Here is an 18,787-nt window from a genome sequence, read left to right as displayed (position 1 = left end):
CTTTTGCTGCTATGCCCTTCTTTACCTGCCTTGAGCTTTTCCTGTCTTCATAGTGTCTCCACAGAAGAAATGGAAGCACCTCAAATCAGTGCATAACTACAATGAAGTACTGCGCAATCAAGGACTGAAATACAAGAGAAAAGCAGAATCTGCACCTACACATTATCTGCCTGTGTCTGAAATTGCCTTTTGCAAACTTCCTAGTAATAGCAGCTTTTCCTCCTCCTTCCTTGCCTTAACCTCACACCAACAAGATATTTTCCTAAGCCTTACTCTTGGTAGTGTCCCTCCCCTGTCCCTTGAGACCCTCACTCCATAACACAGGAATGGTCAAATCCACCTTATAACACAAAATTCCCGAGCCTAAAATATGCATGTTCAAACTGAGAAGCCCCAGTAAAGAACTCAGGATGTCAAAAAGAAAACATGGCAATCTGAAAAGCTATCAATGAAAAAAGGTCCCAATCCATTCGTTGAGTCAAAGACTTCAGAGGTCACCTATGAAGTCACCTTACTAATTTATTTGGTAAAGGTGGCAGCTACTAAAAAGTCTGGATTAAAACCCCAATCAGCTATTTGTGTTCAGCTTCCTTAAAGAACTGGTCCATCAACACAAAAGACTAGAATAAGGACAAATAGAAAAGCAAATAAATCTAAAACTAAGTACCAAAACTCTCGTGATTTAAGTAACTTATTAACAGAGGACAAGATCAGAAGAAGTCCAGTCTAATAGCAGGGCTTAGCAGTCTGTCATGGCTATGATGAAAATAAATAAACCACCCTTCAGGCTAGGTCTTCTCCTCTCCATCAGCCCACAAACCCCACTCTTCTCTTTCAGTGGACTCTCCAGATCATTCTGGCCTCTAGTCAGGTGAAGAAGTTTCTTCCTCTTTAGTCTTGGAGGACAGACGGGGTTGACTATTCCAAGACCAACTAGTAGAAGTAAGGACATACGCAAGTGTATTGGGTCTGGCTGAGCCCTGTAGCAGCCCTCATAGTGCTGTGCTCGTGCTGGGAGCTAGAAAGGTGGTGATAACACACCAGTGTTTTGAGTACTGCTGAGCAGTGCTCGCACGGCATCAAGGCTTTCTCTCAATCTCCCTGCCCAGTAGGCTGGAGGTGGGCAAGATCTTGGGAGGGGACATAGCCAAGACAGCTGACCCAAAGTGACCAGTGGGATATTCCATACCATATGATGTCTGCTCAGATATAACAGCTAAAAGAAAGGAGAAGGAAGGGGAGGCATTCATTATTTAAGTTTGTCTTCCAGAGCAGCCAATATATGCACTGAAGCCCTGCTTCCCAGGAAGTGGCCAAACATCGCCTGCTGATGGGAAGTAGAGAATAACATCTTTTGTTTTCCTTCACTTCCACACACGCAACTTTTGCTGTTGCTTCATTAAACTGCCTTTATCTTGACCCACAAGGTTTTTTTCATCTTATTTTCTCCCCACCCTGTTCTGCCGGGGAGGGGAGTGATAGAGCAGCTTGGTGGACACCTAGCATCCAGCCAAGGTCAACCCACCACAGAAAGAAATCTTTTATTTACACAAACTGATCTTGAGCACTAACACTTAATCCCTCATTAATTTTCTGCCATCTTTTTTCCTTAACTCTACACAGCTGATACACTGAAAACAGCAGAAGCATGAGGGGCAGGGCAGTAAATAACTTGTCACTTTTAATTCTCCCACTAAAGAACGGAAAAATCATCTGTCAGCTGGCACTTACAGAAGCTTTAAAATGGATGCCAGGTAACTTTTGTTCTGGACTTGCTAGCTTTGTGTAGAAATTCTGCCTCAGGAATTAGTGAATGCAACCATCTAAGACTTTTTACAGCTTTCAAAATTCAATAGTTCTCCTGTGTGGGCTTAATCTGTAAATGTACATGTTGACATCTGAGCTGGTCATCCTAAGGTCTCCACAAGCAATGGAGAGAAATAGGTAGTTCAAAAGTATAATTCACCTTACTCTAAAGCAGTTGGCTGAATCCTAAAAGATGGGGTTCAACTCATCAAATTACTTTTTCCATTTTTCCATTATTTCCATTGATTATACAGGGTGATTAACCTAGTCCTCTGGATCAGTTAATTTTGCAGAGAAGGACGCAGGTTTATGGAAGCAAAGAATTGCTACTATATTATATTCCAGTTTTCAGTATACAATCTGTGAAGTAGTTTAATGATTGATTTTCCCAGTATAAGCTGAGATGGCTGGCAAGTGCTCTGGGGGTCGCAGCCCACCTGAGAATGAAAGCCTTTGCCTTTTTGTGTTCCAGATAATCTTGAAGTGGACCAACCTTCCAGTGAATTCTAAGCAGAACAACCCACCATATCTCAAAAACATCTGATCGAATGCATATAACGTAATATTGTCTCCAGCCTGAAAAAGTCATATCAGAGCATGTCTTTACTAGAGACAAATCTATCAAGGCAAGCTTTCCGTAACTAACACACTGATCCACCACTCCTAAGACAGAAAACACAAATACATATTTTCTGCATATCTATTTCAGCCTATACCATCTCTGTATAATAATTTAGATGTCATCTGAGTACCAATGAGTCTAGAGTGAGGACACTAGAACTCCATCTGATTCACAGAAATACATTAAGTAAAAACACTAACATTTTTTTTGCTACTACTAAACAAAACTGTTCCTCTCATCAAAAAGATTTCAAAGTCTCTCTTTCTAATCTTTAACTCTTTTTTGATGATATGGTCATCTTTGGACAATTTTCATTTGTATGAAGAGGAGAGAACTGTTACTTAATCTTTCTGGCCCTGACTAAAAGATCAGGAAACAGGAATGACAGTATGAAACTCTGATCCATTCTAGACTCCAAACTCATTTGAAGATTCATCCCTGGAATCAATCTCTTGATGGAAAATGCCTTACTTCACAGTTTGTCATGAACTTTTGACTCTTACATCAGTTATAAGGACAATTTTTAATTTTTATTGCAACCTGATTTTGAGCCATTAATGATTTGGTAAGTCAAGACCGAGAAGAGAAAGTATCAGGGAAAGCACACTGAAGGCCAGTGGAGTCAGCCAACCTCCTCATAAGCTTACAGAAGCCTAATTCTGTGGCAAGAAAGCAGTCACATTCTGCATTAATGAGAACTTTTACTTTTTTTCCATTTCCAGTCTCCTACACAACGTTCACTTCTTATTTCAAGTTAAAGTTTTAGAGAAGGAAACCAAACAAAATCAATGAAAAAAACAAAGCAATATTCTGTTTTAAAATAATTAAAGCACTATCTTAAGCAATGCTTTTTTCCCCCTTTTCTATCATATCACCCTGAGACAAAAATTATTACAAAGAAAACAAAAAAAGAGAAATAACTCCACATTTTTTCTACAGAAAAATGAGATTATAACATAAGAAAACTTCACAGAATTATTCTCATTTGTGGAAGTTTGAACAGAATACAATACTGTATAATAGAAGAATAACTGCAACCTTTTTTTTCCTTCAGCTATGAAGAAGCTTATCCTAATTTTAAAGAATATTGTGAAGTATACAATTTTAGGGAACAGCCTTAAAGAATGTTGCTTGTTTCCATAAATGTGATACTACCCATACATTCCTTTATTTACGAGGTAATATATTTGTTAACCACCTAACATGCACCAAAAAGAAAAAAGAAAAAAAAAAAAGAAAGAAAGAAAGAAAGGGTGTTTAATATTAAGCAGGAGTGTGGCTACAAGAATTTGTCTTGACAAAATAATGACTGACTTCCACATTAAACAAAAATACAGATATTTAGGTGGCAAAAGAAAGATAGCCTGTCAAAAAGAAATGCAATAGTCTACATCTGGAGTGGAAACACTATTTAAAAAACTATACCACATATTATAAGCCACTTCTCACAATTTTTAAAATAAAAACATCTGTTGTCAGCTGAGACATAAAAAGCATAACATTGATTTCAGTAAGATCATTTACAGACATGGCATTGCCTAACTTTATAAATTGGTTTAAAATTAGAGTTGATGCATTTAGTTTTTTGTAACTTGACTAGCCTAGCACCAATACAACTGTAGCTGCTAGTTTGTTACCATTTGTTTGCTCTCAAATGATTGTATCAGGTTTATAGAACAGCATTAATACATCACATACTATAGAAATTTTGTAACTGCTTAGCTATTATCAAAAGGTAAAATTCTGAGAATAATTAAACACACAGAACATGAACATAATATTTTTAAAGATGTACTTTAAAAATCTCCGTAGAAATAAACCAGAATACATATGATATTACCATTTAATCTTTTAAGAAGCTTTGAAAACCAGCATATTACAAAACAGTACGGAAACACTCTCCTTTGTGTAGATATTGCAAAACAGATAATAAAATTCTCACTTCATTGTGGATTTCCTTGCTGGTTTCCTTTTCCACAACCTCCAGACTCAGGGTTTGGATATAAAAAGAAAAATTGCAGAGGAGCTTGTTTGGTTTGGTTTGGTGGGGGTTTTTTTTGGTGTGTGTTTTGTTTTGTTTTTCTAATAGCAGTAAAAGGCTGACCTGATCAAATCAGAGCTGTAACACACACTTTGTACCCCCACGACCTTCCTAAAATAGCAGTGACTTCCTGCATAATCACAGAGAGAACACTTCTGTCCCTAGCGTGGTGTGTCTACTGTGGAAATACACTCGGGCTAAAGACTGAAACAGGTCACTGGGAAGGCTAGTCCGTCTGCAACAATTGTAGCGTAATGACTACAGCAGCACTGCATAGCTGATGCAGAACGAGGGTGACAATTAGTGAGTGTACTTACTTCTGTGCTTGCTCCCTGAGGTCTGATACTTCCTCCTCTCCTCACAGAGCAACTATGCTACCCTTAATTCAGGGGACAGGACCTCTATTAACACAGCATTTGCTTGGGAAGGATCTGTTCCTTATGCTGGTCCAGCTCATGCAGAATGTGACCAAGTCACAGAGCAATCTCAGTTTCCTTCTCTTTAAGCAGGGAATATTTAAACTAGCTATGACACCTAGCATGATTATTATGATAGCATGATCAAACGTAACTGTCCCACATCAACCACGTGTACTCACAGAGCAGTAACATGGCACTTCCCACTGCCTCACCTAACTCACTTTCCTGTCACTGTCAAGCTGCTCTCTCCCACAGACTGTGACCATGATAAGAGTCTGTCTACAGAAACGAAAGAATAAATTGAACTTTGCAAACTCTAGGATGATACATTGAGAAGGTCCTGCCCAATCCCATCACTTAAATAATCTTTAGTCCATCATCTTTGAACCTGGTCTTAATTCAAATGAAATAAGTGGCATATGAGTTTGCTCTAAACAGATTGCTCTCCTAGATCATCGGACCAGATACATTATAATCTTTGTATTGACAGTCAGAACACTTACTAGCATTATCATGTTACCATTGTAAAAATAAAGGCAAATCGGACTTGTATCACAGGAAAGGAAAGCATGCCTGCTGAGTATTATATGGTTAGGTTTTAGGACAATGCTGAAGTTATTACCTCTCAAGTCAAATATGGTAATTTTTTAGATTTTCATTTGAAAGTTTGCAAGTATGTTCTTAGGCTAGGAAGGAAAAAAGAAGCATGTTTTGCAAGAAACTAGCCAGTCGAATTCCTGTCTGATAGAATATTTTTATGCTGCAAGTGTGATCTTGCAATATTAATTGTTAAGGTGCCTAGAGCCCTTGTATATGCATCTTTTTATTATTTAAATATTGAAATAAATAAATCATCTCACTTAAGCAACCAGCAATTCATATTTGTTAGAATTCTTTCATTAATTTTGATGGTGCTGAACCCCAGATCTGTTAAAAGACTCCAGAAGAGTAAGTCATTCGTAGTCTCTTGTAACTCCTAAATGTAAATACCTCAGCTGTAAGAAATCAAAAGTTATCTAGATTTCTTTCATTCACTGGGTTTTTAAATAACTAATGGTGTATTAAATGCTTCACCACAGAAGTCAGCACATGAGCTTGGCTAAATAATAATTCAAAATTACAGGAATGTGTATGTCAGTATACTAAGCTTCCACCCCAGAGGAGATATTTCACAGAGGCTCAGAAAAAAAAAAAAAAAAGAAAAAAGGAAAAAAAAAAGCAGCACAATTTCAAATGTAATTACTGACACAATATCAACAATAATGTTAAAAAGGTGATATAATACTTTGGTAAATATACAAATTAGTAAAACCAAGGAGTTAAATGCTTTGATATATTTAAGATCAGGAGAAATGAACCATCATTATTTAATATCAACTTCAATTTTTAAATGCCAAGTTCCACTAGAAAGGGTAGGGCCTAGGGGACTTTAAATTTAAATGATTATGATGACTAGAAACAAAGGAAACAATAAACTTATGGATGTTAAAATGCCTCAAAAAAGCCAACTTACGCAGCAGCTTCTTGTTTTGACAACCCTTTGATATTCTTCGCCAAATAATCATCTATGCCATCTTTGTCTTTGATCAAATGAATCCTAAATTTAAATGAAAAAAATTAGAAGAAACACTGTGAGGTGCTAACATATACTTCTACAGCATGTATAATATATTAGCATTGCCAAGTAGAGCTAAATACTGAAATATTGAAAAGTAATATATCAGACATTCTATAAACACATACAAGTATCTTTTTAAATTTTTTGGTCTGTAGCTATTACAAATGTTTATTTCTGAAAGAAAACAGAGTTGGTATTACCTTTCAAGGACCTGGTTAACTGATATTTCTGTCTAAACTAGAAGAAATGGTTTACTAGCTACATCAATAATAATTGATTAAGCTATCCATATTTAAACTGTATTCTAAACCAGAACCATTACATTTTTGCATTATCAGTATGGACCAGAGTGGTCCAATCTTCTTTGTATTTAACTTTTTCAAAATTAAAAAAAAAAGAAAATCAACGAAAAAAAATCCTAAACCCATCTCAGAATGTTTTCCTTAGTGCAATACAGACTTGTAATACTGCTTTCAGCTTTCCACAGTTTGAGCAGCATATTGCAAAAGGTGGCCCACTAAGGGGGTAATCCACTTAAATAAACAGCAAATTTCAGGATGCATGGACCTGATTTTAAAATTTGAACTGTACATAATTTCACCTTTCACTTGAGCCATCACCTCTTTACATCTCCACTCTGATCCACAAAAGATGCCTTGAATTTTAAAGGATAATATGCACTTACTGATCATGTGTTTAAATAGATTCTGATATCCCAGCTGTAGAGGATATCATCTTTACAAAAGTAATGTGAATTTATTTTTATTCTTCTTTAAAAGAGCATAAAGATTGTCTTGTTAATCACTCAAAGATAAAAGAAATTCAACATTAGTGTTCCACATAAATCTATTGCTTTCCTCTTTCTCTGTCAGTATTACTCTGCTGCCTTTCATTACAGGGATGAGAGTAAATTCTTTTCATAATGTTAGCTAATATAAGCATCATGCTCCTTATTGCTCTGAGAATACCGAAGACACTTCATGAAGTTCATTTAAATGAAAACAAAATAGCTAGAGCAACGTAGAGATATTTTGACATGTCTGTATTTAAAACAATGTAATAGTGAAAACTTCCAGCACAAATAGGGCATTTAAATTTGTTCCAGAATTTACTACTACTGAGCTGCACCAACAGAGGCTTACGCTTTCAAGCTGCACATAACACAATCTGTATGAGCTGCTGCTGACCATGCAAAAGGTAAACCTTTGGGATATTGCCATAAAAAGTCAGTTATAATCAATATCAAAATTTTCACACCAAAATAGTCACAATTTAGGAAGTTAGACAATGTCATTAGAATAATTAAGAGATTAGGTAATTATTGTATATTTTAAACTGCTGTATAACATATTTTAAGATAGAGTAAGTTTATATGAGGTAATAGAAAAATTGAAAAATAGTATCTCTGGGTAATTAAATATGAAGTATTCAGCAGACAACACAAAAACCTCTGTCTGACCTTTGTACTTTAAGACTGCAAAAATGAGCTTTCTGCAAAAATCAGTAGGACATAGAGAACACACTAGATATGGAGGTGTGAGGAGGAGGAGGGGGGAAAAGTCCAACCCCCCAGACTGAAACAGTCAACTACAACAAGCAAATTCCTAGGCATTCTGAGGTATCAGCTTGCTGCAATTTAATCTACACTGCAGTTAAAAATCATCTCAAGCTGGAACAAAGAAATACCCAATGCCTTCTCATCTTCACAAAAGTATTTTAATAAAAAACAATCAGGGGAAAACCCCCTAGAATCATATACAATTTAGAACATCACCTGCTTTATATTCAAGGCATAAATCTCTGAGCTGTGATCGGTAACACCATCTAAGTTAAAGACAGCTACAGCCAAGGGGAAAAAACAAAAGCAACAACTTGGAAACTAGTTACTGTTTACGTAAGTTTTACAACATCCTGTATTGGACGGATGCAACTACAAACATGATTATCCATCATAAAGAATTTAAGTTACTAAAAATAATAAATACTCACCTCATCCTGGCTATTGTTATTAATGATGTTAATATAGCAACAACACAGAAAAGATGATACATAGGGAAAAAATACACAGCAGAAAATTCCATCAACTCAAATAATCATTGTGTAAAATGGCTCGTTATATGCAATGAGAATTTTTTTTAAAAAAAAGTCATTAACATGAAGAACTGAGACTGTGACTTGGAATGGATGTTGTTTCTTAATAGAGAAATGAGGTGAAGATGGCACTGGCTAAGAGCCACTGTTTCTTTGCTTCCAGAAGTTGTCACTTGTTTTTCCTAAACTGTTTTAGCCTTATTTCTCCAGTTTTTCCATGATGACTCACTATATTTCATAAATAGTTTATAAAAAAAGACTGCTACACCTGTAAATTAGTTCCTATTTAATTTTATATTTCTCACTTATTTAAGACAAATATATTTTAATCCAACGGACATGTACCCCAGAGTTAGTATTTTACACCATGCATCCCTATAACTATTTCTGTTACCAGTCTACACAGCGAAAATATCGTTACTGGTTTTGTTCGAGAAATAAACATCATTATAAATACACCTGGCTTTTTAATCAAGGAAAGAACAAAGTTGCATAAAGGACCAAACTGATTCTCACATAACTTTCTATCCCCACTGCCTATTCTGTTAACTCAGACTACCTTTCTCAAAATTTCCTATCAAAAAATGGCAGACTTTGTCTTGCTGTAATCACTAGGCATGTACAGCATGGTCTAGACCATTACAGAATCACACATTTCCTTTCTGCAAATAGCTGCAACTTCTGTAGGACTGCTGCAGAATTATGTTCTTGAACATGAACCTTCCCAAGACAAGGAAAGAAACAAACCTCCTACCGCTGGGGTGAGCTCTCCAGCAATGTAGTTACTGGAAAAAGTGATGGCTGCAGAGTATGTCTCCAGCCACAAATTTTTTTTTAAAAAAAGTAACTGTAAGACACCACTGCATGTCCTTATTCTATCAGTGTATGAGAGGACACCTATCAGAATGAGTCCCTCAGAAAGACTGGGTGCAAGGATACTGTGTTTTGAGATTCTTACTGCTTTTAGACATGGACATGTAGCTGCTGAACTCTGAGGTGCCTCAGACCTTTCAGGCAAAGGCTAAGGGGAATGCTAGAATCAGGGGAGGGGTGGGAAGGGGATTAAAAAAACAAAAAGAGGAGAAAGGAGAAAACAACCACAATTCTTTCTGAAACAAAGGCAATTTCAAGAAAATGAGCACAGCAGAGTAGTAACTGAGATACCAGTACTCACTGAGGGAGACAAACATGTACAGATACAAGTAACAGAGTGCAACATCAGTGCAACGGAATAGAAAGCCATGTAGGCATGTGCAAGAAGATGGCTTGGAAGTATTATGTCACTGTTGTTAACTCTCTCAATTATTAAGTACAGGATAAAGTTTTTCAAGCCAGTTTTCTTCATTGTATTTTAAGAGACATGAAAATGTTTTGTGCTTGTAATGGGAAAAAAACCCACACCTTGTTTTTTCATCCAAACCAGTACATTTTCAATGACCTACATTTGTATCAATGCTAAACGGAAATAACTTCCTACAGCTCTTAAAGAGGTATTGAAAAACTAGGATGAAATAGCTACCTTAAACAGAACAAATTTCCTATTTTGGGTTTTTTTCCCTTTTAGTTATGAAACCACCCTAAGTGAGAATTTCCTTGCCTATGATTTTTTCAGTTTTAAATATTACAAAAAAGCAAACATAATTTCTCACCTTGGCATAGCTGATCGAAGCTATTCGCAGTAAAAATGACACTGAAAGAAAAGAGGTACGTACCTTGCAAAGTCTAATGAGGGGCAAACAGTCTGCTCTATGAACCTGGGATGCTCCCTTGGGCTTTGTAGGATTGCTTGAGGCAATACATTCATTTTAACTAAAACAAACAAACAAAACTAATGTTACTTGAAACAATGTCTTCACAGTGATGCAGTTTCTTATCCTCCTTGTGCTTCCCAGTCAACTTTCTTTCATTTCCAGTGCGTTATCTGTGAAACCAGATTCCAGTTCCACACAAATATTTTCAGGCCTCATCATTAATTCAGTAGGACATAACGCATAGGAACGGTCATGATCTTACTTTCAATGGTTTTCCCTCTCATTGGAATGCTTTTATTTGCACAGGGACAACTGATTCAGGAACGTTCTTGCATGTGATTCCCTGTGCCTCCTCAAGCTACCTAGGTCCACTTATCAATAACATCCTAAGTTAATATATAAGGTGGAGAAATGATTGAACATGCGGTGTGCAATGCAACAACAGGCACTGTAGTAACGTTCAAAATAATACATAATCATAATAGTAACAATCATTTGAATAAAAAATGTAAGTAATGCTATACTTACAACACAGGTTTTTACTTAAAACAAAAGCTGAAAGCCCTACAGTTATGTAGAATTGTCTAGCTTGTCATTTTGAAGTACATAAATGCTAATAGGACTTTTTTGTCATATAGAGCTACTGTTTTTTCCCAAGTATTCAGTCTACACTTTCTACCATTGAAGTTTCAGCTGCCAGTTCCTTCAGTTTGCATGTCTGTGATCTGAGGACGTTAGCAGCAGGAGCACCCTTACTTTTAAATTTGGTTTAATGTAGGTATTGCATGCCCTGCTGGTAGGCCTCAAGGCACAAACTTTTAATAGGGACAGGAAAACAGAATGTAATAGTGTAATAGGAGAGGGGGAAGAATTTAACTAGTTGTTACATTTAGTGAAAGGAAATTTATGGGAAATACATGTTAGATATGAATCAACTCAATACTGAATGATCAGCATCAGACTAGCAGATATTACATACATTAGCCATTCTGGGATCAAAAGCCATTTCATTGATACAATATTTTGCTACAGTTAGAGTGAAGTAATTTTTAAATTGCGTTACTTAGAATGGAATAATAAAGACAAATATAGGTTTAAAAGATGACACAATATGATCTTCCCCTAAATCATTCTTTTAGGGTTTAGTACTAATGATAACATTTGTTACAGAGAAAAAAAAAGATTTATAAATAAACTACAATAAGAGGCAGCAACATTTTACGTGAGTGTGTTGTGGACAAAAAAATCAATAGAACAAAAACGAATGGGTAATTCATCACTATAAAAGATTATACTTCTTATAGAGAATGACAGGTTTGTATCCAGAAGCAATATCGAAAGGAAAATCTCTTTTTAGGAAGATGCTATTCAGTGAGAAATAGTAATTAAACTTCGAAATAACAATATTGAATCCCAGAGAAGATGCAAAGCTTTCCACAAGCCTCTTAGTTTTGAGGTATTAGCTGAGGAAAAGCAAACAGACCATGTCTTAATGGCAGCTGTTGAATCTGGCAAGGCAAGAATGCTGACCATCTGCAGCTATGGGTCACAAATGGCAGGGGCAAGCAGCTGAAAGGACCCTGAAAGCCTTGGTAGAGCCACTGCAACCATGAAAAGCTATCAATGGGTAGATGTACTTTGTGCATGCCACAGGTCTCAGGTTCCAGACTGCATTCACATGGTACCTGGCTGGAGTGTAAACAGCTCCTTGCTGGCCCACATGCTCCAGGTTCCCACCCCAAAGAAATCAAGTACATGGTAAGACAGTCTGGCACACACACAGATTTGCACTAACATGAGACACATACACAGACATTTTTCTGAGCCCTTTATGGCCTCAGGACGATTAAAACTATTGCTTTGACTCCTATTTCAAACTCAAAGCTTGGGAATGAAAAAAAACAAACCAAACAAACCTGCTACATAATAATGTTAAATTAATTCTTATTCTAGAGGTGGGAGGTTGCTTTCACAGTGAAATGGACAGTGTTCTTCCCTCATTTCCAAGGTAACTGTAATCTTTACAGGTAAATTACAACCACAGAGACACATGATAGAAGATATCAGCAACACATCCTTCTGAAACACGTGCTATTACATTCACATAAATGTCGTTGCCAATCATTTAGAGACTGCTAACGCCTTTACATCTTACTCCTTTATGATAAGGTCCATGCAGCATCTCATTTACTTAATCAAACATCCACTGAATTCAGCAAAAGACAAGGCAGTGCAGTTTGTTTCTAGAGAAGAGCTGTATTTAATCACATGGTCAAGGGACTCTCCTCACAGGCTGGAGTAGCTCCAACGTGCCTTGAAGCTAAAGGCAAAACGCCAACTGATTGCAACAGCCTTTCCCAGCACCTTTTAGCAAACCTGTTTGTGGCCACCTAGCTCTTCCCGCCTGTTTTCTGGGGCACATATAAACTTAAGTGGAAGCTGAGGGTTTCCCAGAAAGGGAAGCAGCCTAGGAAGCAGACATGGCTACATCCAGCTACATTTGTGGGTGTATTTGCCGCTACCCAGCACCTAATAAAAAAAAAAAAAAAAAAAAAAAAAAGGATGTCAGAGTGTGACAGGACAGACTTACAGCCACATCGGTTTATTCCACTGAAAATGCCGATATGACTAATTAAGAAAACCCAATAATTTTTTTTAAAATCTATAGCCAGCATGACAGATGCAATTTGCTCCAGGTAACCTGGAACGGGGTCATGGCCCCAGCCAGGCGCTTGGACCGCGGCTCCCCAGCCCCGGCTGCAAGACAGCCGCCCTTGCCCTTCGCTGCCTCCTGCTTCACCAGCTGGGCACACTTATTTCTCCTTCACCTGTTAGCCACCCCCATATGCTACATACTCTCAACCCCTGGCTCCGGCACTGTCTTAGCCTCTTAAAAAACCAAAATCATCATCATAATAATGAATAAATATATATATATATATATAGTAAGAAAAGTACTGGCTGAACTTTCCAGGGGAACAGACCTCTACTCATGGCGCGGCTGCAGGCCGGGTCTTTTTCGGCGCACCCCCGGCGGACTCCGCCGCCGCCCGAGGAAGGGGCGGCCGCGGCCTTCGCCGCTCGGTGCCCCCCGCCGGCTGGGCCCCGGTGCCGCCGCCGCCTGCGGCCGGGTCGCTCCGCGGGACGCCCGCGGCCTCGCCATGGCGACGGGGGCGGGCGGCGCTGAGGGCCGGCCTCCCGCCGCCGCCAGGCCCCGCCGCCCCCGTGAGGCCGCCCCGGGGCGAGGTCCTTCTGCCCGGGGTCTCGGTGAGGCGGCCCGCCGCCTGGGTGTGAGGAGGCAGCCCGGCGACTCCCTTCGGGCAGAGGCCGGCGGCCAGGTGGGCCGCGAGGGCCGGTTTAGACCGAGAACACCGTGGAAGCAGCGAGATGCCGGTACAGCTGGAGGTGTTGGGCGTCGATGTGTCCTCCAGCTAAGGGAGAGCAGCGCATGGTGCGCTCTCTCGGCGCTCACACGAGCTCCAGGTGCGCTTATCTCAGGTGGGGCATCTCTCCAAGCCAAGTTTCTGAAGCTGGCAAGCAAAGAGTCAGCGACCACATCATACCGACACTTACCAGAAGGTTTGCGGGCAGTCTCTTCAATTACAGGTGAACACTTGCCGTGAGCAGGCCGTGTTTCTCTCAAGACCCCTGGTCTTCTCTGACATCTGTTAGGACTCTTGAGCAATCGAAAAGAGCAAGCAGAAAAGACTAGACTTAATCTCTAAGTGACATAACATGAAAGGCTTTGGTTTCTGGAAAAAATTGTCCCTTTCTGTGATGACAACCTGCTGTTTAATTTACTGTAACAAAGGCATTGTCCTACGGGTCTGATCACCCAGTGAGCCTAGGAATTTAGAAGCAATGGGAATAGTGAGAAGGAACCGATGACCTTTTGGTAAGTGTAAATGAAAATTAGAAGAGAAACCATAACTGAGATGCTAAAGAATACAAAGAGCAGAAGTTTTTCAGTAGCTTTTTTTTTTTTCTTCACTGTTGGGAACTTGACACCAGCAGAAGAGGTCATTTGGTGATTTGGCCTAGTTTTTATTGCTAGAACTGGTTGGAAAACTGGAATGTCAAAATCAATTGCTACAGTCCATTTTGGAAGGATCAAGTGGACGGAAAGCACTTCAAAAAGGGCATTACTTGTTTGGGAGTTGATGGCAATTGGAAACAAATGATCTTGAACGTTTATGGGTCAATGTTCTAATGGTAACTCAGAAGTTGACAGGGTACTTAACTGATATCAAATCACACTAGAGAACAGCATGAGCGATGCCTTACCCACCCACAATATATAGGGAAAACAATCCCGTACTGCTGTGAATTTCAATCTGAATGACATATGCTGGAGGTCTTATACTGCCAGTGTTAAAATGTACTTGGTATCAGAAAATATTTTAAACGTCAATTTCCTAACTCAAAAAGCGTTGCATCCAGCACAGGGGAATTCTGTATTAGACCTCATCTTGTCAGATGAAAAGGAATTGATCTCAGAACTAAAAAGTAGCCATAGCTTAGGTATAACCGATAATGATTTGATCACATTCATTATGTGCGAACAGAATTAAGTCCAAATCAATAATATGTATACTTAATGCTTCAAAAGGGCTAATTTTATGAAGGTGAATGCTATTATAAGGTAAATCAGTTGGGAGACATAATTTAACCTGAAATGGGACAATGATAATTGGAAACCGTTTAAGGATGTTAGCCCAGATACCCACAAAGCCATAATCCCACAACTAAGGAATGTGTTTGCTGAAAAGCCAGGATGGTTTACAAGGAAAACATCTATGAAACAGAAGAAGAAATGTGGTATCATACATATACACTGGAAGCTAGGAATTGCAGAAAATTACTGTGGGAAGTAAAAAGTTATAACGGAAAGACACATATGGTCAACTGAGGTAAAATGAGGGAAATGAGTTTTTTTCAAGTATAGAATATAGGAAATTATCTAAATAGTGAGGAGATCCTATTAAGGGATGAAGATGTCAGCTTTAACCATTATTAGTGACAAACTTGGGATGTTAAAACATACGTATTTCTACTGTGCATTTGGGAAGATGGCAGCTGTGTATGGTATTCAACAGTTTTCTATTCAAATGATGTAGTAGGACAGTTCAACTTCAGTTGCTAAAAGAAAACTAGCATTAGAGAGTTCTGAATGAACGTGCCAAGAATTTGCATGCACTATCAATGTTCATATTCAGAAGTTCTAGCAATACCAAGACATTTACCTAAAGAAGGTAAAGCTAGCATTGTTCTAATACTTTAAAAGAATAAATGTGATACTAGTAGCTTATCAATGTGACATTGGTCACAGGCAAAATACAGATTAGCCGATATAAACACAGTTAACAAAGAATTTAAAAGAAGACAGATAATTCCCATCAACATGGGCTTCTGCTAAAATAAAAATGTTTCTTATGTATGTATGTATGTATGTATGTATCTATCTATCTCCCTGGCAGAAAAATAAAGCCTGGCAAACAGACTTTGTTTTCTTAATGAGGCTGCAGGTTTCACATATTGATGTGACGTAATATAAGTAGAATTCAGTAAAGCATTTGACTTATCATCCTATGGCTTTTTGGATGAAGCACTTCAATGACACAATTATTCGTATCCTATATATAAACTTACAAAGGAATCTTGTAAAAACTGAAAAGATAAAACAGCAGATTTAAAATGGAATGATATCTGAAGTACTTCACAAGCAGCCATTTTACACCATGGCTACATCTTCTGTGTTAAGCATATATAATTAATTTGACTTGGAAGCAAAGTAAGAATTTTTTTATGGAGATTTGTTCAAAGGATTTTAACCTGTCCACCACAGAAAAAACCAAAATTGAAATATCCCCACTCTAGAAGAGGTGAAAGAGAGAGAGACTTGGTAAAAACTAAAGTGATAATGGAGAAAAAATTGGGGGAAAAAAAAAAAGACAAGAAAAGGTCAAAGTGTCAAAAATACAAACCCAAGGAACTGGAGGGGGGCAACACCGAGTATACTACCAGGCAGCAATCAGTGTACAAAGATGTACAAAAGAAGCACACAAAAAGTATAAAAGCTACTGTTGGCTGCTGTGGGCTGCAGGTGTAGGGACATGGCAGACTGATGGAACAGAAATAATCTCTGAATTTGCCAGGATTTCTTTAGTCAAACTTCCTCCTCCACCAGGCCCAAGGCCAGAGTTAAAAGGATGTGAATGAGAAGATTCTGCAAATCTTTGAGACCTTGGATGGCATACTAAGTAGGTACTGATTCGGCACAAACTTTAACCATGAGTTGACTGTGGCACTATTGTTTCTTGTACCAAGTGAAATACATGAAACCTAAGAAAACCAGCAAATTTCTGAAGACAGATCTTGTAAGGTTTTCTAACATCAATTTTCACTGTTTTGTGTGAATTTTACTTAAAGCCAAATAACAGGAAATCTGTCATCTCTCAAAACATATTATCTTTCTGTAAAATGATTCATTTTTCCTATGCATCTTTTCCTTATACATGTGGGAAGTAAACAGCATTTCTACATTTCTGATGTTCCGATGTTAATGAAATGTGTGACTTGCTGTTTTAAGTAATTATCATAGGCCAAGTACCACCAGAAATGGTTTTCTCTTACAAACACACGAGACAATTCCCCAGGAACATTACAATGTTTTCCTTTCACAGCAGACTCTTGAAAACCATATTTAGGTGCCTTACTCACAATCACTCTGTATGTGATATTCCCCTGATATCTTTAGAGATGCGCATGTGGATTTTTTGAAGCAGTCTGCTAATATGGAGACCAGTTATGCCATGTGTTGATCAGCTGCTTTGTTGGTAGGTACCTGTGATGCTGCAAAACTTGCTGGTTAGGTACCAGCACGAAGCTAGCACTTGAAGAAGCAAGTGGGGTAAATACAGAGCCCTGACAAACAGGGGTCCTGATACAGGCAGTAATTAGCCAGGGAAGGCTGTGTCAGACAAGACCTGGTATTGTTCTTCTTGACAGCAATAACATATTACTGAATAGAAAAGTTATTTTCCTACAAGACCCATCTCTTTTAATGTCAGAGATAGTTGGGATTTGCCTCTGATTTTTTCTTTATGCCAAATACATATTTAGATCTGAATAAGTAGTATCATACTGACTGAAGATTTCCACTGTTTTTCTAATGCAGCACTGGCATCCTGTTTAACCAACCTCAGAAATGTCTCCACATCATGCATCTCCTTTTTTAGCTTTCTGTTTGAGTAATGAGATTGAAACAGCAATGCTGATGAAGACCAAACAAACTTACAGTGTAAAAATTACTATAAGCATGGAACTCTAGTCTTGCTATTCATTATATACTGACCATGCATTGACATCGATACACTAAATCATTGTCAATTTCCATGGCTGGCATAATAGGCTCAGGAAAGAGCCAAATATTTGACAGAATGCAAGTCTCCAAAATCTTTACCTCATGGTTCTTGTCATGTTTCATTTGGCTGTAGCTAGCAGCTGGTATTTAGATGAAAGTGTCCAACAGTAGCATTAGAACAAAACGATTAGACACCATAAGCTTTTGTTTCATCAGGATTTCCATTTCTCTTTGGTTATGTCAGTTAAAACATTGTAATGGGAAACTAAGCAAAACAGGACTGCATTAACACTACTCTAACATGCCGATGATCATTTATTTATATAAATTGTTCCATTCACTTCAAATGGAACCACTCATATGACTAAACACTTGCTACACAAAGTACCAACCCTTTCCAGTTTAGCTCTAAACAAACAGGTCTAAGGGCTGATATAGTTAAAAAGAGGATTAATATAATTATGGTTTACTAAAACAAGCTATGGCTATTTCAGTAACAATCTAGTCTGAGTGTTTACAAAAGTATGGAATGTACCTTGGTAGAAATAGGTACTAGGGAAGAGGATATGCCACAAAAAATGAGAAAAGATACTTATTTTTTTATTTTTTACAAAAGCAGCATTTCCTGAGCCATTGAAATAAGGGCTACAACTAGCAAAAAATTCTCCTCTTTAAGTCTTATTTTCCTGCATGCCTAGAAATTTGAGTTTTGCATTGTTAAAAAGAGGGTAGAAACACTCATTTGTAATCCTGGAAGGTCCAGAGATACTTCAATTTTATGGCTATTACAAGTGATAACTGGGTTCATGGTAACTTAACACATCTCAGAATGTCTAAATCAGTGTTTCTTTAAGCTGAGACACATGTATAGGATAAATAAAGGTGGCATTGTACAAATAATTGTACAAATGAAACAATTGTTTTATTAGCATTTGCCTGAGATCACCTAATGAACGATGGAGTCGCAAATAATACTGCTTTCCAAAACTCACGTTGTTAAGTCTTTTATATCATGCCGTTGTAGGCCCTATATTCTACATGCATTACAGAGAAAACTGCCCCAGCATGCCCTTCAT

At 38.0% G+C, this 18,787-nt stretch overlaps 1 protein-coding gene across 1 annotated transcript in view; it reads right to left on the bottom strand.

Annotated features, from left to right (window-relative positions):
• TTC29 (tetratricopeptide repeat domain 29) overlaps positions 1-18,787 on the bottom strand; it is a 213,923-nt gene that overhangs the window by 125,498 nt on the left and 69,638 nt on the right. Inside the window, exons 2-4 of the mRNA XM_056326730.1 lie at positions 13,922-14,024; positions 10,310-10,406; positions 6,402-6,485 (exon numbers count right to left, since the gene is read on the bottom strand). Coding sequence (XP_056182705.1) covers positions 6,402-6,485; positions 10,310-10,401 — 176 coding nt within the window. The 5' untranslated portion in view covers positions 10,402-10,406; positions 13,922-14,024. The remainder of the gene's footprint in view (positions 1-6,401; positions 6,486-10,309; positions 10,407-13,921; positions 14,025-18,787) is intronic.

Source organism: Falco biarmicus, chromosome 1 (genome assembly GCF_023638135.1).
Source record: "Falco biarmicus isolate bFalBia1 chromosome 1, bFalBia1.pri, whole genome shotgun sequence".
Taxonomy (NCBI): Eukaryota; Metazoa; Chordata; class Aves; order Falconiformes; family Falconidae; genus Falco; species Falco biarmicus.
This window is presented reverse-complemented; position numbering and strand designations above follow the sequence as displayed.